Below are 25681 nucleotides of genomic sequence, written 5' to 3' on the forward strand. Positions count from 1 at the left end.
ATACAATTTGTTCGAAAGATTCGTATTTTTACTATAAAGACAAAAATTGAAAATGATTTGTAAAGAACTTGCCCATCCTCTAAAAATAAAAGTCGTTGACTAGCGTTTTCAGGTCTTTCGGGAGTGAGATCACACTTTTTTGGGGGCCATATTCTTGTGAGGAGTATGCTTATCTTTTTTCCTAAGCTGCTTTTTCTTGCATAATCCTCTAATAAGCCAGGTACATATTTCCCGACAGCTGCGTCAACTGGGGCACGTTTACTGCGCCATACGGGAATCGAACTAGCGCCTCTCGGTTCTAACACCAGTGCTCTAACTACTCTGCTATTTTCTTACTTTCCCCAAATCAAAAGATCCTATTTAAGTAGAACACTTCTATCATAGTAGTTGAAACAAGAACGAAGCAGCGAAGCTGCTGGCGACATCAAGGCTGACTTCTACTGTAGAGAATCTGACAGTTCTGAGTTTTTTTTTTTAACAGGAAGATTCCTCTTTAGCAAAGTTTCTAAGTCAGACATGTGTTCATGATGCACTCTGAGATACCTTGACCAAATGACTCCGCAAGCACGTGCACCCAGTCTCAGCGTGTAAAGACAAGCTTTAGTGTTAGTCACGTGACAACAATCAGGACACCAAAGACAGTAAAGGAATGGTCAGCATGTCTCACCATTCTGATTGCCACGAAGACCTCAGAGCCAGCACGAACTGTGAAGCCCTTGTTGGCGGGGTTGGGGCGCGTGCCGTTCTCGTGCAGGACGACGCGCAGACCGTAGCCAGACTCCTCGGTGCTCAGGTACTCGTCCGACTCGATGTTCAGCTGCAGGAACAGACCTGACGACCCCGACAGAGCATGGGTTAGTTGTGTCAGCCCGACATCTTTTGTGACAAATTGTATGATACGTGGACAGAAATAAGATGTATCTTATCTTACAAAAATTAATGTAACAGAAATTACTATTTCAATTACAAAGGGATTAGGTGTGTTCTAGAAAAGCATGTTCTTGGATGCCCGACAAGATGCCCGCTGTTGTGCTCACTGACCTTCTAGTGGGCCAGTTGTAGTTGACTTGAGCTTGGGACGCGACAGTGTGTAACAGTTGCCGTAGTAATACGACAAAGAGTGGGTAAAATCTCTGAAAACATATTTAAAGCAGCTTCTGCAGACAAAAACACCATGATGTGAAATGCATAACTTTCCACTGATATTTCTAACATTTGTTCTGAAATATCTTATCTTTTAAAACACTGTTGGAAAGGTTATCAACTGTGTGGGTACTCGGCAGTGACCGCAATGAACGCAATATATAATAACAGTTTCAACATTTGTATTAAAGCGACTAAGAGGAACTAGTTATTACAGAAATGCTTCATTCGAGAGTTGTGACATGAATAAGTTGCCGGAACTCTTACCGATAGTCACAGTATATTCCGGTGATAAAACAGCTCAAAATCATGTCTTCAGATTGATGTCCAACTTCTTTCAGCAGCTGCCTGAAGGTCAATGAAAAGAGCAAATTTACTGAGTTAGTAAATATTATTTTTGTAGAACTGGTTCACAGACATGTGTTTGAATCTAGGGGAGCGGATTGCCATCCACCTCTTAATTTCACCCCCTAATTTCACCTTAATTTCACCTTAATTTCCTTAATTTCACACACTGAAAACATCTACGAGAAACATGAAAATGTAGATGCACCTTTTGCCATTTTAAACTGCCGTGTATCTTACCTGGATGTATTGGCCAATTCCATTTCGTAGTAGTGCTTATTTATGGTCGTGTTGTCCAGCTTACCTTTACAGTCACCAACACAACCAAAGTTGGGAACATCGTTCAGGTCGATGTTGCCGTGAGAACAATCCTTTCACAGAAGTTGTACATGAAGAGGATGAGTGAGTGAGTTGTGGGACTGGGCGGTGGAGTAAAACTATGGCAACATGTCCAACATGCGCTATAAAACTACATCATCATCATCATCCAACACCTTTAACTGATCAAAGTCACAGCGCGTAATAACTGATTGGTCAGATGGTCGTTTGATCGCAGCTGTGCAACAACAACAACAACAACAACAACAACAACAACAACAACAACAACAACAACAAAAAAATACATGCTGTCTTTAGAGTTTATTCACTCTGTGTTTTGCTGGGTGAGCAGCAGGTTAGTTTGTTTATAAGAGACCAAGTATGCAAACAATCAGGACTAGCGACCTCACAAACAAAGAATATAGCAAAACAGTAAAATTACCGTATTGTTGGGGACTCCCAGAGCATCCTGTAGCAAGCAGGACAGTTTGTAAGCCTGTGACAGTCGGACCATGTTGGCGTTGCAGATGGTGACGGCAGGCAGGGGAGAGGACTGAAGGCCAGGCTGACGTCGGTCTGGATGGGGTACCTGAAGTATTGCTGGGGTCACAGGAGAGAGCACAGACATCAGGTATATCAGTGGCTTGACACGATAAAGTCTTCCAGTGAGAGGCGGTGAGGTTTCACTCACTCGCCCCGCTTTTCATCCGTGAAACACACCACACATACGAAATACAATTCTAGTGAATAGAAAACTATGTAGGTAGTGCTGAATGTACTGCGTGCTGACAAAATCTGAATAATGAAGTACACCCTCTGGCAGCTGTACCAGCTAATGAGTCAGTGAACGCTCACCTGAAACAGCTGTACCAGCTGATAGATCATCATACCAGAAGCGACAAGGAGAAGCAGAAGCCACATCACCTGAAAACACACACACACATATATATTTATGAGAAAGTGAATAGCCGCAGGCGTCCGAACTGAGAGCGGAGTGGTTCAATGCCTGACTAGCGCAGCAAACTTCGCCCAGTCGACCCAGTTGGCGGGTCCAGGTACCTGACTCCTTACAGGGTTGGGGAATGTAAGGCAGCTCGGGAGAGGATATGGGAACCCCCTCATATAAAGCTGGTCCTGAGAAAAGTGAGGTCTCTAACACCTCACCTCCCAACGACCTGGAAAGTTTTAAGGTATGGCCTTTACCTTTTCACCTCTATATTTATATAAAACCCCGACCAATTATCGTTTAGCCTCCACAGACATATGATTGCTCATCATTGTCATCTCTTCAATGAACTTAGTAGAACCTACTTCCCTCTATCCGATTATATTTGTTCTTCTGTCAATCGACGTTAGTGTCTATGCACTGCTCACCTACTTAAACAACATTGAAGTAATCAAGCATGTTGTTTCTTCATGAGCAGAACGCAAATTTTGACTACTTCTACACCTTTCCCATCCCTCCCTGACACTGGGGGATAGTGCGAGGTAATTATTACTAATTGTTCTCTTAAATACACCAACCCGTGTCAAATATAAATTAAAAAAAACAAACAAAAAATGCAGGAATGTAAGAATACCGTTGTCATCAGATTACAGATGTGCGTGTCAAAGTTTATGTAACCCCAGAAAGTATAAAAGATTGACAGGATACATTCCTGCTGCAGACAGGAGTGGAGGCCCCTTGTAGATGTGAGATGTTTGATCACACACTGCCTTGTGAGAGAAACTCTCGGCTGAAGGTGCAACTCGATGACAGTTTTGTACTTGTATCAGCCATCGTCACGGGTGTGCAGTGAAGCCGAACATGACGAGTGTGAATAAAGGTAGTCCTCGACTTACGACGCTGATCCGTTCTTACGCGGCGTCGTAAACCGAATTTCGACGTAAGTCGGATCATACGTTCATACAGTACTGTACCATAATAACAGTACAGTACGGCAAACACTTAGCCAATCCAAACACCTATCCTGACCCAGTACCCTACATTATTATCAATAAACATAAGTACAGTAAAATATTGTGCAGTACAGTACGCTTTGTTATCACTGTCGCTTTCATAGGAGCAGATCCTGTCACGTGTTCAAGGATGCGATCTTTATCCTTGATAATCGTAGCGACAGTCGAGCGACTAAGTCCTAATGACCTGCCAATTTCTGTTGCTGTTTCCTCTTCTCAGATTGCCTTATGACTTCCGCCGCACGTGGGAATGAGGCGCACGTACAGTTCAACTTACGACGCTAAACCTCGTAAGTCGGAATGAGCGTTGTATAAAGCGTCGTAACCACGAAACGACGTAACTCGAGACCGTCATAACCCGAGGACTACCTGTACCCGTTTGCCACCCGTTCCCCTCCACCCTGTTTTCTTTGGGGTAATGTCTCAATAGCGGTTGCCTCGGTTGCGCAAGATCGCACTGACTGACAAGCCGACTCCCATAGAAAGCCAAAAGAATTAGTCGAGGTACACGAGACCTGTCACCAAAACAATATCAGGGGTAGATGTGAATAGACAAATCCCAAGTCCTGAAAGTTTATAAATAACTTGTCCCATTGTCCCAAAGTACGATAATGACATGCAGTTTCTCATAGAATAATTTAATTACCATTATTTCCCAATAACTTTTGCACTACTGATTATATTTACGAAATTTTGTCATTGTTTGTAAAATTAATTCCTGTAAAAAAATTAGAGTGCTAGGTCCACAGTTCTTTGGAGCGTTGAAAGTTTTTCCAAAATTTTATTTTTATAACATATATATTTATTTTTCGCGATAAACTATAAAATAGATTAATATTGAAGCATTAATGATTTACTAAACTTTATTAGTTTTCTTTGTATTTTCTGTCTACGCATGTTGGTGATATTTACTGGGCCGCATTTTTGACGAGGTATCCACAAGAGTGACTCAGGTATTGTCATTGAGGTATTAGTGCGCATGCGTGTGTGTGTGTGTTTGTATGTTTGTGTGTTTGTGTGTTAGTGTGTGTGTGTGTTAGTTTAACAGTTTAACATATAATATAATAAGTTTAACATATAATCTTAGTGTTTGTGTGTGTGTGTGTGTGTTTGTATGTTTGTGTGTGTGTGTGTGTGTGTGTGTGTGTGTGTGTGTGTTTGTATGTTTGTGTGTGTGTGTGTGTGTGTGTGTGTGTTTGTGTGTGTGTGTGTGTGTGTGTGTTAGTTTAACAGTTTAACATATAATATAACAAGTTTAACATATAATCTTTGTTTACGATATAATTTGACGTTGAGTATCTGCAAATCGTAGTTTTTGAAATTCATCTATTAAAAAATTAATATTGTTTAGCTCCTCATGACATTTTTCAACCATTTACTTTCAATAGTTGTATTTTATTCAGTTCAGTGAAGAGAGAAAGCTTCATTCTCCGTTTCACATTTTAATTTTTTACATGATATAAAGTGTGCGGAGCATTCTTCTTGAAAGGACACCCAAGTTTTTAAAAGTAGTGCCGGTAATCTTACCTTTAGAAACACCAGCGGCACAGCCCACATTTTGGCAAGTCCTTGAATGGTAGAAGTCTCCATGGCGTAGTCCAGGAATGTTATCTCTTTCTTTTCTTTTTTTTCCATTTTTCTTTCGTTCTGTGCGAGCTGTTCCTGGGTGTCCCGCTTCGCGGCCATGGGACCCACCCTCGACGAATTTCGGTCGAATGTGTTGATGGTGGGCTGCTGAGAATTAGATGAACAGGTAAGATACACACACACAAGCGCACTCACAGAGAGGGAGAGAGGGAAAGTTAAGATATTCAAGCTGATAAATAGACGCACAGATATGTTATTTGGACAAAAGCTTAGACCTCGATATCCTAGATAAAAACCAACATACATGGAGATAATAGAGGTAATAATTTACAACAGAGATAAAAAGTGAAGACTGTGTGTATGTGTGTGTGACAGGCCCTCACATGTGTCCAACACTCACGCAGTCGCCCGGACATTGGCGTGTTCTTTTCTCTTCTGTACAAAGTCAAGTATATCTGCCTCTTTTAGTCCCTGTCTATGTTTTAGTTATAAAAAGAAATATTACAGCACTTGCTGCATAAAAATACACGATAAAAGTAAAGGAAACAAAATCTCAAGTCAATCCCACCAAAGGTTACTCCTTATAATCACATGACACGTCTAACTAATCAAATCAAACTTTATTGTCTGTACGAGAAAGTCCAAGACACATTTTTGTTTTGCTCACAATCACTTCATACATACTAAAATAATTTAAGTATATATATATATAGACAAGATAACTGGCAGACATTCAACACCTTCTCACACATACACGTGAACCTCCTACGGAGGATGCCAGGTAATAGTGTGACCTACGAGTCCCTGTGCCTCTTATTTAGGATGGTGATGGCTGCTGGCATGAAGGACCTCTGGTAGGTAGTTTTTATCACACGTGGCACTTTGTAGCGCCTGAACGAGGGCTAAAGGTGAAATTTGGGGTTGAGAGGGTGTGTTTGGTCTGAGGTGATGTTATGTGGCATCTTTCTGACTGCATGAAGGTACAAGTCAGACAGTGGCAGCTGTGATGTACCAATAATTATATTTGCCTGGTGGATGACTCTGGCCAGCCTTGCCTTGTCTTTGACGAAGAGGTGGCCATACCAGTCGGTGATGTTTAATGTGAGGATGCCCTCGAGAAGGGTTAGGCGTATTACGTCTCATTTACCAGTCAACAGTCAGTTGCACCTGAAGAGAATTACTTGGTCACGTGCTCACAATGTCCCTGTTGACCAACGCTCACACTTGAAGCTGTGTTGTAGTCACTGGGGACTGTCAACAATATCGAATCCCTCGATGTTCACTCATTTAACGAAGCCTTCATGGTTCAAAACTCCTCTTAGAATGAGTTGCTCCTAGGGTTACTTACTTCTAGGTTCGCTCGTAGGGTCATTTCTTGCACCCTACTAATAATTTAAGGAAGTCCAGGCCTGTTGCTGCATTGTGTATAGTATTTGTTCCAGCGAATGAGTTCAGCATCTCTATGCTAGTCTTCCAGTCAGATGAAGAAGCAGCACCCAGAACTACAGCACAGCTGCAAGGTCAGGGGTTAGTTTATTCAAGTTCCAGGGATGTAATATTTTATTCTTACTTCAAAATTATTTAGCAGAAAATCTGTCTCGTCTCTACAGGAAGTGGGATCAAAGGGTGGGAAAAACCACTTTAACCACACTGTTTTCACATGGAATCTAAAAGAAGCTAAAGGCGAGAAAATAGAGGTTTTAAGCCTCAGTTTCATTACTTTCATCACCAGGACATATAAATTAATGAAATATGTTATAACTGGTTCACATTTTGTCGGGGAGGGAGGCTACGACAGACTAGCACCGGCCCTGTCCTTGCCCTCTGTGGCTTCGAATTACTGCGCCTATCTCAGCTCCCCTACCCCGGGTGTTGCTTGGTTCGGGGTGAAGGCAAGTCACGAACAGGAGTCGCTGTAAGTACATGTGTCCTCCATTAGTTATTTCATGAGATTATTTCTACATCCACTACAGAAAGCTGCATTTACAAACAAGAAAGAGGCAGAGAAGAGTTTAGGTAACTTACTCGTGCGGGGTACCAGTCGGCGACATAGTAATACAGTCAAATCTCCCTACTATGCCACTCTCGGTATTATGCCACTTTTGCTCGGTCCCGACTATAAATTCAATGTAAAAAAAATTTACTATGCCACCCCTACTCTCGCTACTATACCACTTTTTTGGTGATTGTTAAAAGGCACAAGTTGTGAAATTCCGCGCAGTGCTCGATTATTATACTCTATGGTAGTGTGGGACATCGCAGTTAGGTGGGATGGAACCTAGCACGCACACAGGGAGGGTGGAGGCTGGCGATGGAGGGCTGTCACTGGCCGGGTGACAGTCACGTGACAGACAGAGAGCGGGAGGGGGTCGACTAGCGACAGGGTGCAGGTGCTCGGATGTGGTTGGGAGGGGTGGAGGATGAAGAGGTGAGGGGAGAATGAGAGGAGACAGCTAGTGCCAGCAGACTATTCTTGAGAGCTTTGGACTGACGGATAACTTGAGCAAATAAAGCCGTTTTTACGAACCCTCCGTATTATGCCACTCTCGCTACTATGCCACTTTTGCTCGGTCCCGGTAGGTGGCATAGTAGGGAGATTTGACTGTATCTCCCCGACATGTGCGAAGGGTGGTTTGCATACATGGACGAGAGCTGGGACCGTCAGACCAGGCCACCCGCTGGAAGACCAGGACTGGAAGTAAGTCTCGAGATTTCATGAGGGGAGTTCAGCTCGATTCGCTGATGCAGTCAAGCATGTCAGCTTTCTGCCAACTGGGTTAGTAGAGAAATGTTTTTTATTTAGCAGAGAACTTCAGTCAAAAAAGTCTGAGATGTGGGCTTTTGCTGGCGAAAAAGGTTTTGAACATAGGAGCTCCTCTCATACACTCGGATTTCAGACGATTTTTAAAGTTTTTATACGCCTTTGTGATTGCATATTTGTGTATGAATGTGTCTATATGTTTGTCTATGTGGCCTATGCAAATAGGTGCATGCATGTATCACACTGTTAGGTCTATTGTTGTGGAAGACTTGCAACTTTCGGATCATTTTCTTGTGTTGTTTACTACCAGCATGTCAAGGCCTGGCTTACCGAGAAAGACTGTGTACACTAGAAATGTGCGGGGCATGGACTCTGATTCTTTTCGTACTGCACTTCAGCGTTCTGCTCTCCTGGTCTCCCCTCCTGACAATGTGGATGAGCTTGTGGCTCTGTACAACAGCACCCTGACTGCTCTTCTTGACAAGTTTGCGCCTGTGAAAAAGGTGCATTACTGAGCGTCCTGATACCGCGTGGTTTACTCCAGAGGTACGCCAAGCCAAGAAGGTCAGGCGTCAGGCGGAGCGCAAATGGCGCAAGAGTAGACTGGAGGTGGATCGTCAGATTTATCGCCATACAAGGAGCCAGTGTTCAGCCATCATTGTCAAAGCTAGGTCGCGGTATGTTATGAATATTGTAAGCTCTGCAGTTTCTGATTCCCGCAAGATGTTCGCAGTTGTGAATGGTCTCCTGGGTAAAGATGTGACTCAGCCTGTTCTTCCCGAGATGGATGACCAGACCGCTGCCAGTACATTGAGTGCTTACTTTGAAGACAAGATAAAGACCATCATGGACAGCTTCAGTGACTCGGTTGATACTGTGGAGCAAACCAGTGACTTGTTTTGTGGCACGCCCCTCTCTAACTTTCAACCAGTGACAGAAGATGAACTATTGAAATTAGTTAGGCGTTGTCGCCCAACCACGTCTGTGGATGATCCTATCCCCACTAGTGTTCTTCTCCAGCACCTTGACATTCTACTTCCTGTACTAGTTCGCATAGTCAATGCTAGCCTTTTCTCTGCCTCTGTACCCAGACAATTTAAGACAGCCGTGATCAAGCCTATCTTAAAGAAGCCACAACTTGGACCCGAGCTCGTGTAAAACTATAGACCTGTGTCGAATTTGCCTTTTGTTTCGAAACTTGTGGAGCGTGTCGTTGCTCAGCAGTTGACATTCCACCTGGACCGCTACAGCTTATTGGATAAATTCCAGTCGGCGTACAGACCCAAGCACAGCTGTGAGACAGCCCTTCTGTCTTATGAACGATCTTCTGTGCAGTGCGGATGCAGGGAAAGTAACTCTTGTGGTCCTCCTTGATCTGAGTGCGGCCTTCGATGTCATTGATCACTCCACTCTTCTGACTCGTCTCCAGATGGAGGTGGGCATTGGTGGTTCCGCTTTGCAGTGGTTCCATTCCTACCTCAGTGATCGCACACAAAGGGTGATGGTCAATCAAGCTTCTTCAGTGACAGTTCCATTGCTGTGCGGTGTCCCGCAGGGCTCTGTTTTGGGCCCGGTTCTATTTTCTATTTACACATCTCAGCTTGGTCCTCTCATTGAGAAGCATAATGTGAACCGTAAGATGTTTGCAGATGACACTGAACTCTATTTTTCATTTAGTACTGACAGTGAGTCGGTGCGTGAGGCAGTTTGTGCTGTAAAAGATTGTTGCTTAGAGGTCAAGTCATGGATGCTGAGGAATAAACTCAAGCTTAATGATGAGAAGACGGAGGCGATGCTATGTGGTTCCAAGCTTAGCCTTAGTAAAGTCTCTCTAGACTCCATCCAAGTGGGTCAAGCTAGAATCCCCCTCTCCAGCTCCGTACGGAACTTGGACTCTATTGACAATCTTCTAACTATGTCTGATCATGTCAGTTCTGTGTCAAGGCATGTTATTTCCATATCCGCACTCTTGGACGACTCCGACCCAGTCTTAATAAGAAGACTGCAAATGCAGTTGCTGTGTCCTCATCGGTTCTACATTAGACTATGCCAACAGCTGCCTCTGGGGGATTTCAAAGAGCGAGTTGTCGAGGCTACAGCGAGTGCAGAATACGGCTGCGAGGATAGTTGCAGGAAAGAAAACAACTGGACCATATTACTCCTGTACTTCGTGACCTACATTGGCTTCCTGTGGAGAAGCGAATTGAGCATAAATTGTTAACCTTAACCTATGGCTGTCTTCACGACCTTGCGCCTGTCTATCTGCAAGAACTCCTTCGCTGTTACCAACCCCAGCGGAACCTTCGTTCAGCAGCACACTTCAGACTTGAACGACCGAGTGTTCAGTCAGGGAATGCTAATAAGAAGACTGCAGGTTTCAGATCCTATTCAATGTAGCCCCGCTTTTGTGGAACTCGCTTCCCCTCTCGACCAAGGAGTCTGATAGTATTGGATCTTTCAAGAAAAATCTGAAGACTCACTTGTTTAAACTTTTTTGAAGTTTTCATTTGACCTGCAGTTTGGTGGCTGCTGGGATCACCGCGCATTGCGCGCATCTTTGTGATGCGGATACTAGCGCGCTACAAACCTACATCATCATCATCATCATGTATGCATTTACAAAGGCTGGCATGCAAATATTCAAATTTAAATAGGCATGCATATATTATGGCAGATACCTACATTTAGTGTATAAAAGAGCTAGTCACATACAACATCAACTACCATGGTCGAAAGATGTAGTCATGGCGTTGACGTACCCGTCTTAAGCTACCTACCAGTGAAACCACGAATTTGTATTACTGGACTGTTGGCGGACGATTTTTTCCAGTTAAATACTAAAACGATGCAGGAGTTTACAAAGCTTCCGGTTTACTCACATTTATTGTTTGGCTCGCCGAGACTAACAGCTGAGAACTTCGCAAGAGGCTAAGCGTTGGTCCTGGCAGACAGACAGCAGTCCACCTACACGTCCATGATGAAACAGTGGTGTCGGGTGAAAATGTTTACAAGGTTAATGTGCCCCAGTCAGCGTGCGTGGGTTTTTCTCGGCATGAAAAGAGCGAACTCTTCTCGGAACCCTGCACTTGCTACTTGATACTGCTGTTCTCCGCCTCTGTCGCACCGCACCGCTTGTCGCTTCGAATTAAGTCTCGGGGAGAACATCACTGTGTTGCCATGCGTGACAGGAGTGCCAGACAGGACATACCTCACGACTCACGAGAAAAAATCTGTGAGCACCAGCGTCCTCCATTGCCTTACCTTCAGCTACCTCCACACCACACTCGCACTTCACAAGAGTAAAAGACTCACACCTATCAACTTACACGTTCGGGGTACCTGTAGGTGACAGAGTCGTTGCCGTGTGTCGTGACCACGAAAGGATGATCGTTGTTGTACATCACCGGAAGCTGGGACTGTCACACGAGACCTTCTGACCAAAGACCAAGCTTCGAAGTGCTCCTCGTGTCGAGTCACAGAACTTTATAAAAATCAATCCGCGTGTCCAGCCAACCATGTAGCAGGATGGGCGAGGCTAGCACAGGTAGATTCATTAGATTACTTCAATCGATGAGGGAAACTCGAATGTAGGCTTTTGGTCGCGGAAACGGACGTCAGTCGAATGTCAGTAGAGAGAGAGAATTAAAAGGCCAGAAACTGTCCTGTAACAACACACTCAAACTTGCTGCTGACAGACAACACTGAAGGTCTCTAGTGGATGACTTATGTACCAACCAGGTACTAAGAGGACTAAGAGAAACTTACAAAAATAAGCGAATAGTTCATTAGAAGCATCAAGAATACCCAGCATTGCTCGGGACTGATTACTAAATTAATTTTGTGACATAAAATACTTCAACGAAATGTCGACCCACTAGCCTTACCGACCTTTTCCAGCCAAGTGAAGTAATGCCAGAAATTATTTGTTCTTGGATGGTTGCTTCATCGGTGTCAAAATAAAGACAGCTTAGGAATAAGTACACAAACCCAATTTACAAACATCTTCATATATAAGGTAACTTTGAGAGGCAGAGGCGTTGTAGTTAAGTGCAGCGGCAGTTACTTCCCTTGCATTGTGGCTGTTGTTGCGATCATACAATCCTGGTGCAGCACGTCGGATGGGAATCGGGGGAGAGATTTTCTGACCCCGAAATCCATTTATTCTTTGAATTTCTTCGTCGTTTCGCGACGCGATGGAGCGAGAGTCCGGCGTGGCTCCGAGGTCAGAGGGCGCATAGTCTGGGTACAAGTCGTCCTGCGACATCAGCGCCATCTCCTGCTTCGTGGCATCCCCTTGCACGCTGCGGCTTCCCGTCAGGACCACTTCCGGGATGTAGTTGTACGCGTTGACCCTCGGCAGACCGAAAATGAAGTAAGCGTCGTCCGACAGGCCGTGACTCGACCCGTACCTTTCGCGCAAGTTCACTCCCCTGGGGAAGTGGTCCACCAGATCGGAGGAGGCAAGCGAGGAGGAGTCTGGCGACCCCGGAAACTGCAGACATTCCATGTACTCAGGGGTCAGGTAAGAAATATGGTGATTTTACATCATAGAGGTTATAAAGAGGCTTTGAAGTTTTGAAGAAGGCAGAAAGAATGTTTCGCCATGAATAGTAATACGTGTCAGTGTATGGCAGACGGCAGAATTTTACACATCTTTTATGTAACATTTAACTTCATCTTTACACCTTGTGCGACCAGTAGGAATATTTAAAGGACTGTTGCTCAACAACAAGGGAGGGAACGGTTGTCTCCGGGGAGCTCCATGCGATGTTTACCAGGTTTGTTGACTGCCGTTGACCACAAGTGTTTTTGTGGCGCATAAATGAACAATGAGGTCGTTGTGTTCGGTTGACCGACTTGCTGTTCACGTGTTCGCATGTCGAGGTGATTTTCGAACACACACACTGACACACACACACGCATGTTGAGTGCGAAAAGTCAAAGAGACCGAGTGAATCTGTTTCGACATAACGGTTGCAAAAAGCAAGTTAGAGAACGAAAAAGGAGACATTCTTTTGCTGAATGGAATCTCTTCCCTTCATTACTGTTACTGATGCCTCAAGTACCTCTCCTACTCGTGCAACCTCCGTTGACTGCTGTACAGCGAGGACAAGGAATATCTGTGTGCAGTTCTAGTCATTGAGGTTTTATGCTGTTTGTGGACACTTGAATACACTTGAATACACTTGAATACACTTTAGTACACTTTAATACACTTTAATACACTTTAATACACTTTAATACACTTTAATACACTTTAATACACTTTAATACACTTTAATACACTTGAATACACTTTAATACACTTGGTCGAGACACGTTGTTTTCGCACATCGGCGTCAGTCCTAAAATAAGGCACTGCTAAGAGCTGAGAAAAACCATTCTGTAGACAAAGAGTCATAAATGACACCTGTTATCATCCGAAGTATAGAGGAGTGGGACATCCTATAACACCGACGAAATTAGCTGCAGCTGATGACGTAGAGTGCACGTTTCCATGGCGCTACCCGTGGTTGTACTCGTAACCGCGGCGCTAGAGCTGAGTTTATACCTCCTTATTGTCTCTTTGTGTAACTGGATGCACGTCTAAACATTAGTTGCTTGATGTTGGAGCAATGTACGACACGGGTATCGACTTGACTGCCTCTCACACCCGCCTTAAGAACTCCCAGGTGTGGGTTGTGTGTGTGTGAGAGAGAGAGAGATGAAAGATGAGAGATATTGATTAGAAGTTCGATATTGTACAAACTGGAAAAGAAAAACGCCGGAAATGTCTGAATGGCCTGACAACAAAGTTTGCCATCAACAACTGCCCGCGGTCTTGTTTCAGACCTTGTGATATCATTAGGAGTGATGTGAGAAAACACAATATAAGTAAACGTAGTATGGACTAAGATAAAACAAGGATGCTATTAGAAAACTTTATTCTCCTTTTTGTTAGTAATGCACGCTAGACACTAAACTAGTCCTTTATTTTGTTAATTTAAAAAAATTCTTGGACCTAATAAACAGAATACATTCCCCATAGGAAACACAGACACTTACTTTTTCTCCCTTTGTCACACGAATACACGCACTCACACAAAGTGAAGAACAGTACAATATTTTATGCTCCTTTTAAACAGGGTCACTCAATTAGCAACAGCGGTTCCCTTGTATATCCAGCTAATGCAACGCTAATTCTCTAGTCCAGGGGTGGGCAATTAATTTTCCCAATTTGCCGCATGAGAAATTGGGATGGTTTTCGATCGCCGGACTAATATAGTTAACTCAGTTTTACCCAATACTAAATATGTATATATACTGGCGGGCGGGCCAGCGGGCGGGCCGGTTAGAGACAGGAGGCCTCTGAGGGTTCTGAGTACATTTTTGGGACTTTGAGCTTTGAGTATACATGTTTCAGTATAGTTTTACAAATGTCTGACAGAATGAAAGCCAGTGTGGACCAAAAACTTTTTTATGTTATTGCTGATAAATGATAAATCTTTATTTACTAGGTTAACAAAATTAAACAGAATTTACTAGGTTAACAGACTAATAAACGTTGAGGGTTTATTTTATTTTTTTTACATCTAGCCCTGTATGAATATATGAGAAGCGTGTTATACATTTTATATTTGAATGTTTTTTTCACTTTTTAGAAAGGAGGCGACTGAAGTCGTTGCTTAGCGTAGCTTTTGCCCTTTGCCTTTCAGTTAGAGAATAGCTTTACTAAAAATGTCACCACGTACACTATACATCAGCCCTTTACTTTTCCTATGTTTTAAACATGAACTTTTACCTATACCCATCGATCGCTGAATACTAGCTCGATCGTTTGAAATAACACATCACTTCGCAAAGGCGTATCCAACAACTTAATCTCGCAGTGGCTAGGAGTGGTTTTAATTGAGAAAAGAAACACACATATAAAAATACAGATATGTTCTTTCAAAAGCAATAATTATTATTACTATACTGACGCAATTTGAAGCATCTGTTAGTGTAAAAATATGAACATTTCAATATCAAAGTATGATAGTAGAGATTATGTGTCTATCGATAAGACTGTACACAGCTAGATTATAAAAATTATTACTATATTATTACTATAGTAGTAAATATAATAATTATTACTATACTGACGCAATTTGAAGCATCTGTTAGTGTAAAAATATGAACATTTCAATATCAAAGTATGATAGTAGAGATTATGTGTCTATAGATAGGACTGTACACAGCTAGATTATGAAAATTATTACTATATTATTACTATAATAGTAAATATAATAATTCTTACTATACTGATGCAATTTGAAACATCTGTTAGTGTAAAATATGAACATTTCAATATCAAAGTATGATAGTAGAGATTATGTGTCTATCGATAGGACTGTACACAGCTAGATTACGAAAACCTATTGATTGCCAAGAGAAATAATGTAATCTAGCTGTGTATAATCTTATATAAAACCCACTACATACACACACACAGACATCTGCTTATATATATATTTTCTAATACCTCTGACACACATACATATATATATATACTTATGCCTATATATATATATCATCACCCCTTCCCCACAAACTTCTTGCGATGCTTTAGTTCCCACACAAACATTTGACTGTACAGCACGACAGTTGCAGCTCACTTAAGTTTTGATGATAGAAAGTTAATACTGTATATAGTTCCCTCTTTAAAAGAATAATCCACCCACCCACCCCCACCTCTAAGATCGCTGTGTATATAGTAGTGGGTCTTCATTAAATGGTTGACATAGAATTGTTCATATTAGGGAAGGAATAAACAAAAAACAAAATGCATAAAAAATTAGCTCCACCTAGGTTTTAACATAGTCGATGATGTCAAACGAAATTAATGGTCGCTTGTTATATGGTTATATATATGATTATATGGTTTCGCTTGGCAATCAATAGGTTTTCCATGAAAGGCTTGACAGAAAATTGATCATATTAGAGAAGGAAAACATCCCAAAGCAAAACAAAACAAAATAATGAGAAAAGATCGGCCCGCGGGCCAGCCTTTGCCCAGGTCTGCTCTAGTCTAACAAGGATGTCACATTTGAATACGAAAGTCCTTAGCACGTGATACGTGACGTCAGCACGAGCTGGATGTAAACAAATAAAAAAATTTTATGACAGTCGAAATCTAGAAACAAAAGAGGTTTTTTTTTTAATAGCACAACATATATGACATTTATCACATTGATTACTACATTCATTCAGTATAGAAGGGGAGGGGAGAAGAGTAAAGAGGAAAGATGTGGAGAAGAAGTGAAAGAGAACAGCTTCCATTAATTGCGCTTATATTAATAATTTTTGATATGGTTTCCAAATAACTTCAATACGTCTAATTTATCACCTAAAATACTATGGCATCTTTCTATATTATATCTGTATTTTACAATCTTCAAAAAGGCATGTATAGAGGGTATATCGTTTTTCCATTTGCATACATAAATGTAATATTTTGCTAACAAGATAATTAGGTCTAACACTTTGTCCGTACAAATGTTGTCCGGTTCACCAAATAAAATAAGTTTTTCAGAAAAATTAAAATTTCTGTGTTGTACATTTACTAATTATGACTGAATGTAAATCTCTCCAGAAAGCACTAACAAGTTGACATTGCCATCACAGATGACTTATTGTCTCTTCATCGTTAAGACATATAGCACATTTGGGGGAATTAACAATCTTATAAAGAGAAACCTGTTAGTTGGCAAAGTTCTATGGAGAATTCTTAACTGGAACCATTTTAGTTGGTTATCAGATATTGTCTTATGGCATTTGTTAAATATAAGTTTCCATGGTATATTTTCAAAGGTAGAGTCCCATTTCACAATTCCACTAGGCAAGGAGTCAGAATTTCCAAGCATTAATTGTACCGAGTTATTTCCTTTACAAATTATCTCCCATACTTTTTCTTTTCTTTCCCCAGTTCCTTTAATGTTTTTGATCTGTAATTTATTTTGAAACTGTTTAATTGCATTTAGAACTCCTGCGAACTGTAGAAAGTAGTCAAGTTGTGGAATTTTAGCTGAAACTCCTGATATGTGAGATAGTCAGGGTTAGGTTTTTATTAACAAACGATAGTAGCAAGGAGTTGGTGTCTAGTTTTCTGTTGTCACAGGTGAGGGAGGCGATGTCACGTGGTAGTCACGTTTCTTTGCCCTGTGGCACCGCACGAGCAGCAGGATGACGATCTCCAGAAGCTCGCCGAGTCCCAGCACCGACGCTCCGATCCACAAGCCCAGGGTGCCGCCAATGTCAGCCAGGAACTGCTCCACCTGCAGATGACAAGTGCTTGCCGGGAACACATGATAGACAGACCCCAGAGCGAGGCTGGCAATACTAAATGAAGTTCTGGCTGATGATAGAGGGCGTGTGAAGATGTGGTGAGTAGTTGTAACAGGAAAGAAGGGAAATTAGAAATAGTAAGTGACGTGAGTGACAGCAGAGACTGAATAAATCGGTAAAAATTAAGTAATTTTTTTATGGAACAGTTATTTATTAAGCTGAATAAAAGTAAGCGGTCTCTCACAGAACACCTACTTATTAAATTAAATAAAACTGTTAATAAAAAGTGTGTCGGGGTGGGTAATAGTCTTAGCGCAAGGTTGTGTGTGTACGTGTGTGTGTGTGTGTACGTGCGTGTGTGAGTACGTATGCGTAGGTGTGTGTTCGCTCGTTAGGTGGTACTTAAGCACGGCACATCAATGATTACACTCATCAGTAAACTGTGAAATGAAAAACCTGTTTACTCTAATTACTAATCACAAACGGGTAGACAAAGAACTATCAGACTATACACACCTCATACGCAGGCTTCTCTGTGATAATCTCGTAGTTCAAACTATCATAGTACACTTGTAGCCTCATGAAGGAAGATCTGCGTACAAAGAAGTTACATTGGTGAGAGTAAACACCCTGTGAACATCAGAGACACACATTGACTCCGCCTGGAAACCCCCTGGGAAACCTGCCTGTCCCAAGCCCTGATGAAGGAGGAGGGTTGGGCGTGGGGCTAGCAGCCCCACCCTGTAAAACAAACCCTGCTACAGCAACCGCAAATGCTCCACTGGAGGTGATTAGGAACAAGAAGAACATCAGAGACACCCAGGGTACAACAGGTAACGTCTCAGATGACCAAAGAGACAACACATTTATAACACATTTGTGACTCATGTTAGTGGCCTTAATTTCTGGCACCAATCAGGTAGAAAGACGAAGATCCCAGTAAACATTGCCAACAGCGACAACAGACTTATATGTGAGAAGGATCCAGCATCCCGTCTGAAGTAAACATGTCATCATTTGGATGCTGTATGTACGATACTGTCTCCCTCTACTCTTAACCCGATAGTTGCCCATCAATCCTTTTAAACAGTTTCTATAATTGTAATATCTCTATGATCTTATATTTATATGATGTAACCGAAAAACCCCCGAGATCCCAGTATCCATCACCTGCGGAGTTCGTAGGTATCAAAAGTAAAGCTTTGGTCCAGGTATCCACACTTGGGGCTGTCTGGGTTGTCCTCACAAACTTGATTTTCGAACTCTCTCTGTGGAAATAAACAGTGCAGAATGAAAGCAAAGTCTGGTAAAAATACAAAGCTTTATTTGGTATGTGTGTTTGGCTGCTACTGTTTGTCTTTCTTTTATGCTATAATTACACAACAAAAAAACTAACGAGCATTTTGCCTCAACCATGGCAACCAAAGCTGTTACTACCACTGTGACCATCACCGTGACACTCACCACTTCTTCAAAAAAAGGCCAGGGCCGACTTGTCACGGTGGCTTGGTAAGTAGATTCACTGGAAAGAAAAGAGGACTGAAAGGTACATTTCTGCACTTTTTTTTTTTGCAGATGAAGGAAACTGAGCAATAGACTCGAAAGAATTGCGAGTTAAGTTTGTACAAGATCAGGAATCAGATAAGATAAGAATGATGGTGTTGGGAGACGTGCTTAATGAGTTATCATAGTGGTCTTGAGGTATTACTTTCTTAGAATAACGATTAAAAAAAAGAAATATGGAAGCTTGGAAAAACGTATGCGCCTTTAAATGTATGGTCTGACGATAGAAAAAAGATTGTAAAATAGGAAAGACATAGATGAGGGTAAACAGTATGTTAGACGACTTCTGATTTTTAAGACGTTTTACCTGGGATTATATTTATGTTTACCAAGCCTGTTGGTGTACCCGGGCTGGTAAATCTTCTAGCCATAGCTAAAACCTTGATATTTATGGCCTCCCCAGCTAGTAATTTATCGGTAGCAGCCACTCTCCATAGTTTTGTCACAGAAATGGTTTAGATGGTGGAGTTAGTGATTGATCTAACAAACAGTAAACTAAAATAGCATCTCCTCACTAAAAACCCCATAGAATCACAAAAGAAGACGAGAATGAATGCAGACACAAGCAGCAACCAGCACAGACATCCCAACACACAAACATTTTACACCCCAAACATTCTAAAACACACACACAAACACACACAGTGCTTACACTAAAACTTCTACCAACCTGCATGGCTTGGAGCAGGTGCAAGTGTCATTGCCGTTGTTAAGACCGTTGAAATAATTATCATAAAACGTGTCCATACACTGATAATCTGCAAATGACAGCAGAAGAAGCGTATAGCAAACAGCTGTATTCTCCATTTTAGATAACACATAAGAAGTGTAGTCAAACAACGTTTAGTTTTATCTTATTTTGATTCTTTTTATTACTGTTTGTCTTTTGTATTCGTTCATTTATTCGTTCGCTCATTTGTTTATTTTTTTCATTCATTTGTTTCTTTGTTTATGCAACTATTCATTGATTGACACTTCTGTGTTTTAAAGCACACTGAGATGCTATGGCCAGTCTGCCAGAAGGACTCAAGAAGTCCGACATCAGCAAACATGTGACGAGAATATAAGTGTGTGAAAATAATATCATGAACGCTTCAGAAGGATTAAGATTTCACCTTGGTAAGACCTGCAGAGTGAGTCGTTTAAGAGAAGAGCAAAGTCATCTTGGAGTGGAACACACGAGCAATTTTGTAAAATGGCCGTTCTGACGCACAGATCACGGCATCCCTATAATGAGAAAAACAACAACAACAACAATAATAATATTAACAATAACAACAATAACAAAAACAATATTGAAAAAAGCAAAATTTTTTAAGCGCATACTCACACTCCTAACGAGAACTTAAGAACAAGAACGAAACATGGACAGAATACGAGGGACAGGAAAACAAACAAATAACATGAAATATAAAAGAATAAACACCCGTAGTAAAGGAAGAACAAAATAAAATACAGAAAACACAAAGAGGAACCAAAAAACAAGAACAACAGGGAACGCGCGTTTTGGATTCAGTCCTCGACTTTTTTTTGGGGTTTTGTATAAGACAGAAGAAAAGGCGGCATACCTCAGTTGTGTAAGTGTTGCCAGTTTTTTGTTTGTATTCTTCACCGTTGTCACAAGAGCCGTAAGGTGGACCCTGGCTGTTGACATTTACCTAACACAAGACAGAATCTCATAAGAACTTTCTTAAGATCGTCTGGTTGGGTATCATTATTTGTAAAATTTAAAAGGTGTCAAAGGAGAAAAAAAAGCAAACAATTCGAACAGTCATCATGCATATCACTAGAATACTTTTTTTTGTTTGAGTTTATTATTCAACAAATCCTTTGAATTTCATTCTAGAAAACGTAATTGCTGCACACTATCACATACAATACAATTTGTTCGAAAGATTCGTATTTTTACTATAAAGACAAAAATGTAAAATGATTTGTAAAGCCCATCCTCTAAAAATAAAAGTTGTTGACTAGCGTTTTCATGTCTTTCGGGAGTGAGATCACACTTTTTTGGGGGCCATATTCTTGTGAGGAGTATGCTTATCTTTTTTCCTTCGCTGCTTTTTCTTGCATAATCCTCTAATAAGCCAGGTACATATTTCCCGACAGCTGCGTCAACTGGGGCAAGTTTGCTGCGCCATACGGGAATCGAACTAGCGCCTCTCGGTTCTAACACCAGTGCTCTAACTACTCTGCTATCTTCTTATTTTCCCCAAATCAAAAGATCCTATTTAAGTAGAACACTTTTATTATAGTAGTTGAAACAAGAACAAAGCAGCGAAGCTGCTGACGACATCAAGGCTGACTGCTACTGTAGAGAATCTGACAGTTCTGAGTTTTTTTTTAATTTTTTTTTAACAGGAAGATTCCTCTTTAGCAAAGTTTCTAAGTCAGACGTGTGTTCCTGATGCACACTGAGATACCTTGACCAAATGACTCCGCAAGCACGTGCACCCAGTCTCAGCGTGTAAAGACAAGCTTTAGTGTTAGTCACGTGACAACACGTGACAACAATCAGGACACCAAAGAGAGTACAGGAATGGTCACCATGTCTCACCATTCTGATTGCCACGAAGACCTGAGAGCCAGCAGGAACTGTGAAGCCCTCGTTGGCGGGGTTGGGGCGCGTGCCGTCCTCGTGCAGGACGACGCGCAGACCGTAGCCAGACTCCCAGGTGCTCAGGTACTCGTCCGACTCGATGTTCAGCTCCAGGAACAGACCTGACGACCCCGACAGAGCATGGGTTAGTTGTCAGCTCGACATCTTTTGTGCCAAATTTTATGATACGAGGACAGAAACAAGGTTCATCTTATCTTACAAAAATTCGTGTAACAGAAATTACTATTTCATTTACAAAGGAATTAGGTGAGTTCTAGAAAAGCATGTTCTTGGATGCCCTACAAGATGCCCGCTGTTGCACTCACTGACCTTCTAGTGGGCCACTTCTAGTTGACTTGAAGTTGGGACTCGACATTGTGTAACAGTTGCCGTAGACAAACGAGAAAAAGTGGGTAAAATTTCTGAAAGCATATTTAAAGCACCTTTATTAGACGAAAACACCATGATGTGAAATGCATAACTTTCCACTAATATTTCTAAAGTTTGTTTTAAAATATCGGTTAAAAGTCTGTTTGAAAGGTTATCAACTGTGTGGGTACTCGGCATTGACCGCAATGAACACAATATATAATAACAGTTTCAACATTTGTTTTAAAGCGACTAAGAGGAGCTAGTTATTACAGAAATTCTTCATTCGAGAGTTGTGACATGAATAAGTTGTCAGAACTCTTACTGATAGTCACAGTCTATTCCGTTGATGACACAGTTCAAAATCATGTCTTGAGGTTGATGTCCAGCTTCTTTCAGCAGCTGCCTGAAAGCCAATGAAAAGAGAAAATTTACTGAGTTAGTAAATATTATTTTTGTATAACTGGTTCACAGACGTATTTATGTATGTCTTGAGTCTAGGGAGCGGATTGCCCTCCACCTCTTAATTTCACCTTAATTTCCTTAATTTCACACACTGAAAACATCTACGAGAAACATGAAAATGTAGACGCACCTTTTGCCATTTTAAACTGCCGTGTATCTTACCTGGATGTATTGGCCAATCCAATTGCTAAGTTGTACTGATATATGGTCGTGTTGTCCAGGTCACCTGCACAGTCACCAACACAACCAAAGCTGCGAACGTCGGATGTATCGTAAAGGTCGATGTTGTCGTCAATACAATCCTTTCACAGAAGTTGTACATGAAGAGGATGAGTGAGTGAGTTGTGGGACTGGGTGGTGGAGTAAAACTATGGCAACATGTCCAACACCTTTAACTGATCAAAGTCACAGCGCGTAATAACTGATTGGTCTGATGGTCGTTTGATCGCAGCTGTGCAACAACAACAACAACAACAACAACAACAACAACAACATATGTCTTTAGAGTATATTCACGCTGTGTTTTGCTGGGTGAGCAGCAGGTTAGTTTGTTTATAAGAGACCAAGTATGCAAACAATCAGGACTAGCGACCTCACAAACAATGAATGTAGTAAAACAGTAAAATTACCGGATTGTTGGAGACATTCAAGAGAGACTGTAGCAAGCAGGACAGTTTGGAAGCCTTTGACAGTCGGACCCTGTTGTCGTTGCAGATGGTGACGGCGGGCAGGGGGAGAGGACTGAAGGCCACGCTCACCTCGGTCTGGATGGGCCTTTGGAAGTATTTCTGAGGGTCACAGGAGAGAGCACAGACATCAGGTATATCAGTGGCTTCACACGATAAAGTCTTCCAGTGAGAGGCGATGAGGTTTCACTCACTTAACCCGCTTTTCATCCGTGAAACTCACCACACATACGAAATACAATTCTAGTGAATAGAAAACTATGTAGGTAGTGCTGCATGCACTGCGTGCTGATAAAATCTTAATAATGAAGTACATCCTCTGGCAGCTGTACCAGCTAATGAGTCAGTGAACGCTCACCTGAAACACCTGTACCAGCTGATAGATCATCATACCAGAAGTGACAAGGAGAAACAGAAGCCACATCACCTGAAAACACACACACACACGCATATATATTTATGAGAAAGTGAATAGCAGAGTAGTTAAAGCGCTGTCGTCCGAACTGAGAGCGGAGTGGTTAAATGCCTGATTAGCGCAGCAAACTTCGCCCAGTCGACCCAGTTGGCGTGTCCGGGTACTCAGTGACTCCTTACAGCAGGGGTGTCAAACACCGGCCCGCGGGCCACATCCGGCCCGCCATGAAATTTTCCCTGGCCCGCGAAAGAATTTTAGTTAATCATTGTTAATGGCCAGGCGACGATGACAGTTAGAAGGCAAAGAACAGAAAAGTTCCAGTCGAGCACAGCAAGCGATGGGATGAGTTTAGTGAAGTTTGTACAGACCACCAACAGTGCACACTGGTCAAGTTACCACCGCTCCTGTTGATGACCTGAAGGGATGGTGAAGGCGGGGCCCATAAATCTGACCTTTGACACGGGACACGCTGGCCTGAACACGGGCCGCGGGTCGAAGAGTTTTAGTACCTGTTAACTTTCCTGAATCGGTCCGAGATCAAAGGGTGACTAGGGCCAACCCACGTGTATGCCGAGGCAGCTCAGCAAAAGACTAATAGAAACTCATCACTGTCTGACTCTGCGGGCTGGCGAGCGGAAGTCGTCTCGATGAGACGTTAAGTTTTGAGAAGCAAACTTGTGGAGATCAAGTAGGTGGGAGTATAGCGTCTCCAAGGACAGGGAATTATATATATACCTACCAACTAGAATTATATGTGCAAACTGTGCATGATACGTGTGAACTGAATTATACACGTGGACTGTGGATGATAAGTGCCAACTGTGGAATACTGACTGTCCAGTTCCTGCGTCGTCAAGAGGGAATAACTGCCGCCAAAGAGATAAGTATCCGAGTATAAACAGCAAGCCAGGGTGTTGAAATAGTTGCTGCTTGTGTATTGATGATTTCCCAGATAGCATGAAAACATTTTAAAAACGTTTTAAAAACGTTTACATGGTTGTAATAAGGTTTACGTTTTAGATGAAACATTTTAAAAACATTTGAAAAACGTTTACCAAAAAAACATTTTTCAGTAAAACATTTTAAAAACATTTTTAAAATGTTGAAAATAAAACATTTAAAACAAAATGTTAAATAAATGTTTTATAAACGTTTACAATGTTAACCTTTATGGCTTTGCGTCATGACGTAATTTTTTATAAGACGTCACTATTTGATTTGCCGGCATTCACTTTTCCTACGGAATTTTAGAGCCAGTCCACGGTGTAGATACTGAAAATCCTTACAAAAAGCTTTTTTAAAGACTTTGTTATATTTGTCTTATGATTAGGTTTGATAGTTTAAAAATCATTGCAGTTTTTAAAACATCAATGCTACGTAACTAAATATTTGCTATTTCTTCTTGTGGATGCACGTACTCCATGATTCCACGCGGCGCGACATTTTCTCTGCTGATGTACTGTATGTTTGAAAACCAAGGTTGTAATCTTTTCTCTTTGTTTACCACACACGTACTGCAGGTTCTTTATTATAAAACGCTATATACCGTGTTCTAGTACAACACACATTTAATGTATGCTTATTGGGTGTGATGTGTCAAAGTTTACTTCTGAATTGAGCGCTCGTACATAATCTAATATTCTAATGCGTTAAGGCAACTGATAGTTCACATCATGTCGTCCTACTGGACGAAAAAAGTTAATAAAACTTGTAGAAGCAGCGTTGGCAGAACTGAAAGAGAAAGTCAGATGTATTCAATACACACTGATACAAACATTCACGATCCAGTGTCGTAGAGAAGGTGCTCACAGTTTTAGATCTACAGAGTCAAATTAATAACAGTTCGAACCAGCAGACACCAGAACTCTCAGCGATAACATCACGCCAGCAATATTTACCGACTAAATACAATTTGGATGAAAATAATGATGATGATGTTGTGAAATCTAATTTTAGTGAATTTGAAGATTATATTGATGATCGGTTTGATTCAGGATATCTTCAGAGAGCGACAGTGAAACAGATACAGATTTGGCCACACAGTTGGCATATTGGGTCGCAACATTTAACATTTCCAACAGTTCACTTTCAGTACTTCTTGCCTTGTTGCGACAAAAGCATCCTGTAATAACTGCTTGCTTGAATTCATTGCTAAACCGTTATCT

General features: G+C 41.6%; 3 protein-coding genes across 5 annotated transcripts in view; all 3 read right to left on the reverse strand.

Annotated features, from left to right (window-relative positions):
- Positions 1-11679, reverse strand: part of LOC112574146 (acid-sensing ion channel 2-like) — a 52316-nt gene extending 40637 nt beyond the window's left edge. For 2 of the 3 annotated variants that reach the window (XM_025255020.1, XM_025255018.1), the window contains exon 1: positions 11467-11678. In XM_025255020.1, coding sequence (XP_025110805.1) covers positions 11467-11514 — 48 coding nt within the window. In that variant the 5' untranslated portion in view covers positions 11515-11678. Of the gene's footprint in view, positions 1-11439 lie in introns of all 3 variants that reach the window. The other variant, XM_025255016.1, reaches the window with a different exon arrangement.
- The window catches only part of LOC112574144 (acid-sensing ion channel 2-like), an 82654-nt gene that overhangs the window by 4037 nt on the left and 52936 nt on the right, over positions 1-25681 (reverse strand). Inside the window, exons 3-8 of the mRNA XM_025255015.1 lie at positions 2662-2730; positions 2249-2406; positions 1729-1859; positions 1411-1491; positions 1042-1133; positions 668-831 (exon numbers count right to left, since the gene is read on the reverse strand). Coding sequence (XP_025110800.1) covers positions 668-831; positions 1042-1133; positions 1411-1491; positions 1729-1859; positions 2249-2406; positions 2662-2730 — 695 coding nt within the window. The remainder of the gene's footprint in view (positions 1-667; positions 832-1041; positions 1134-1410; positions 1492-1728; positions 1860-2248; positions 2407-2661; positions 2731-25681) is intronic.
- Positions 17203-18367, reverse strand: LOC112574151 (acid-sensing ion channel 1-like). Its single transcript, XM_025255031.1, has 2 exons — positions 17936-18367; positions 17203-17409 (listed from the first exon to the last, which is right to left on the reverse strand). Exons 1-2 carry the CDS (start codon positions 17999-18001, stop codon positions 17233-17235), a joined length of 243 nt encoding a protein of 80 aa, XP_025110816.1. The 5' UTR covers positions 18002-18367; the 3' UTR covers positions 17203-17232.

The sequence above is a fragment of the Pomacea canaliculata genome, linkage group LG10 (genome assembly GCF_003073045.1).
Source record: "Pomacea canaliculata isolate SZHN2017 linkage group LG10, ASM307304v1, whole genome shotgun sequence".
NCBI classification, from domain to species: domain Eukaryota; kingdom Metazoa; phylum Mollusca; class Gastropoda; order Architaenioglossa; family Ampullariidae; genus Pomacea; species Pomacea canaliculata.

What these genes read in the sequence shown, in the direction of transcription:
- LOC112574151 (XM_025255031.1), bottom strand. Translation starts at nt 18,001, where the DNA reads ATGAGGCTACAAGTGTACTATGATAGTTTGAACTACGAGATTATCACA. An exon ending in CAGAGAAGCCTGCGTATGAG is followed by an intron (nt 17,410 to 17,935) that starts GTGTGTATAGTC and finishes TGTCATCTGCAG; the next exon opens with GTGGAGCAGTTCCTGGCTGA.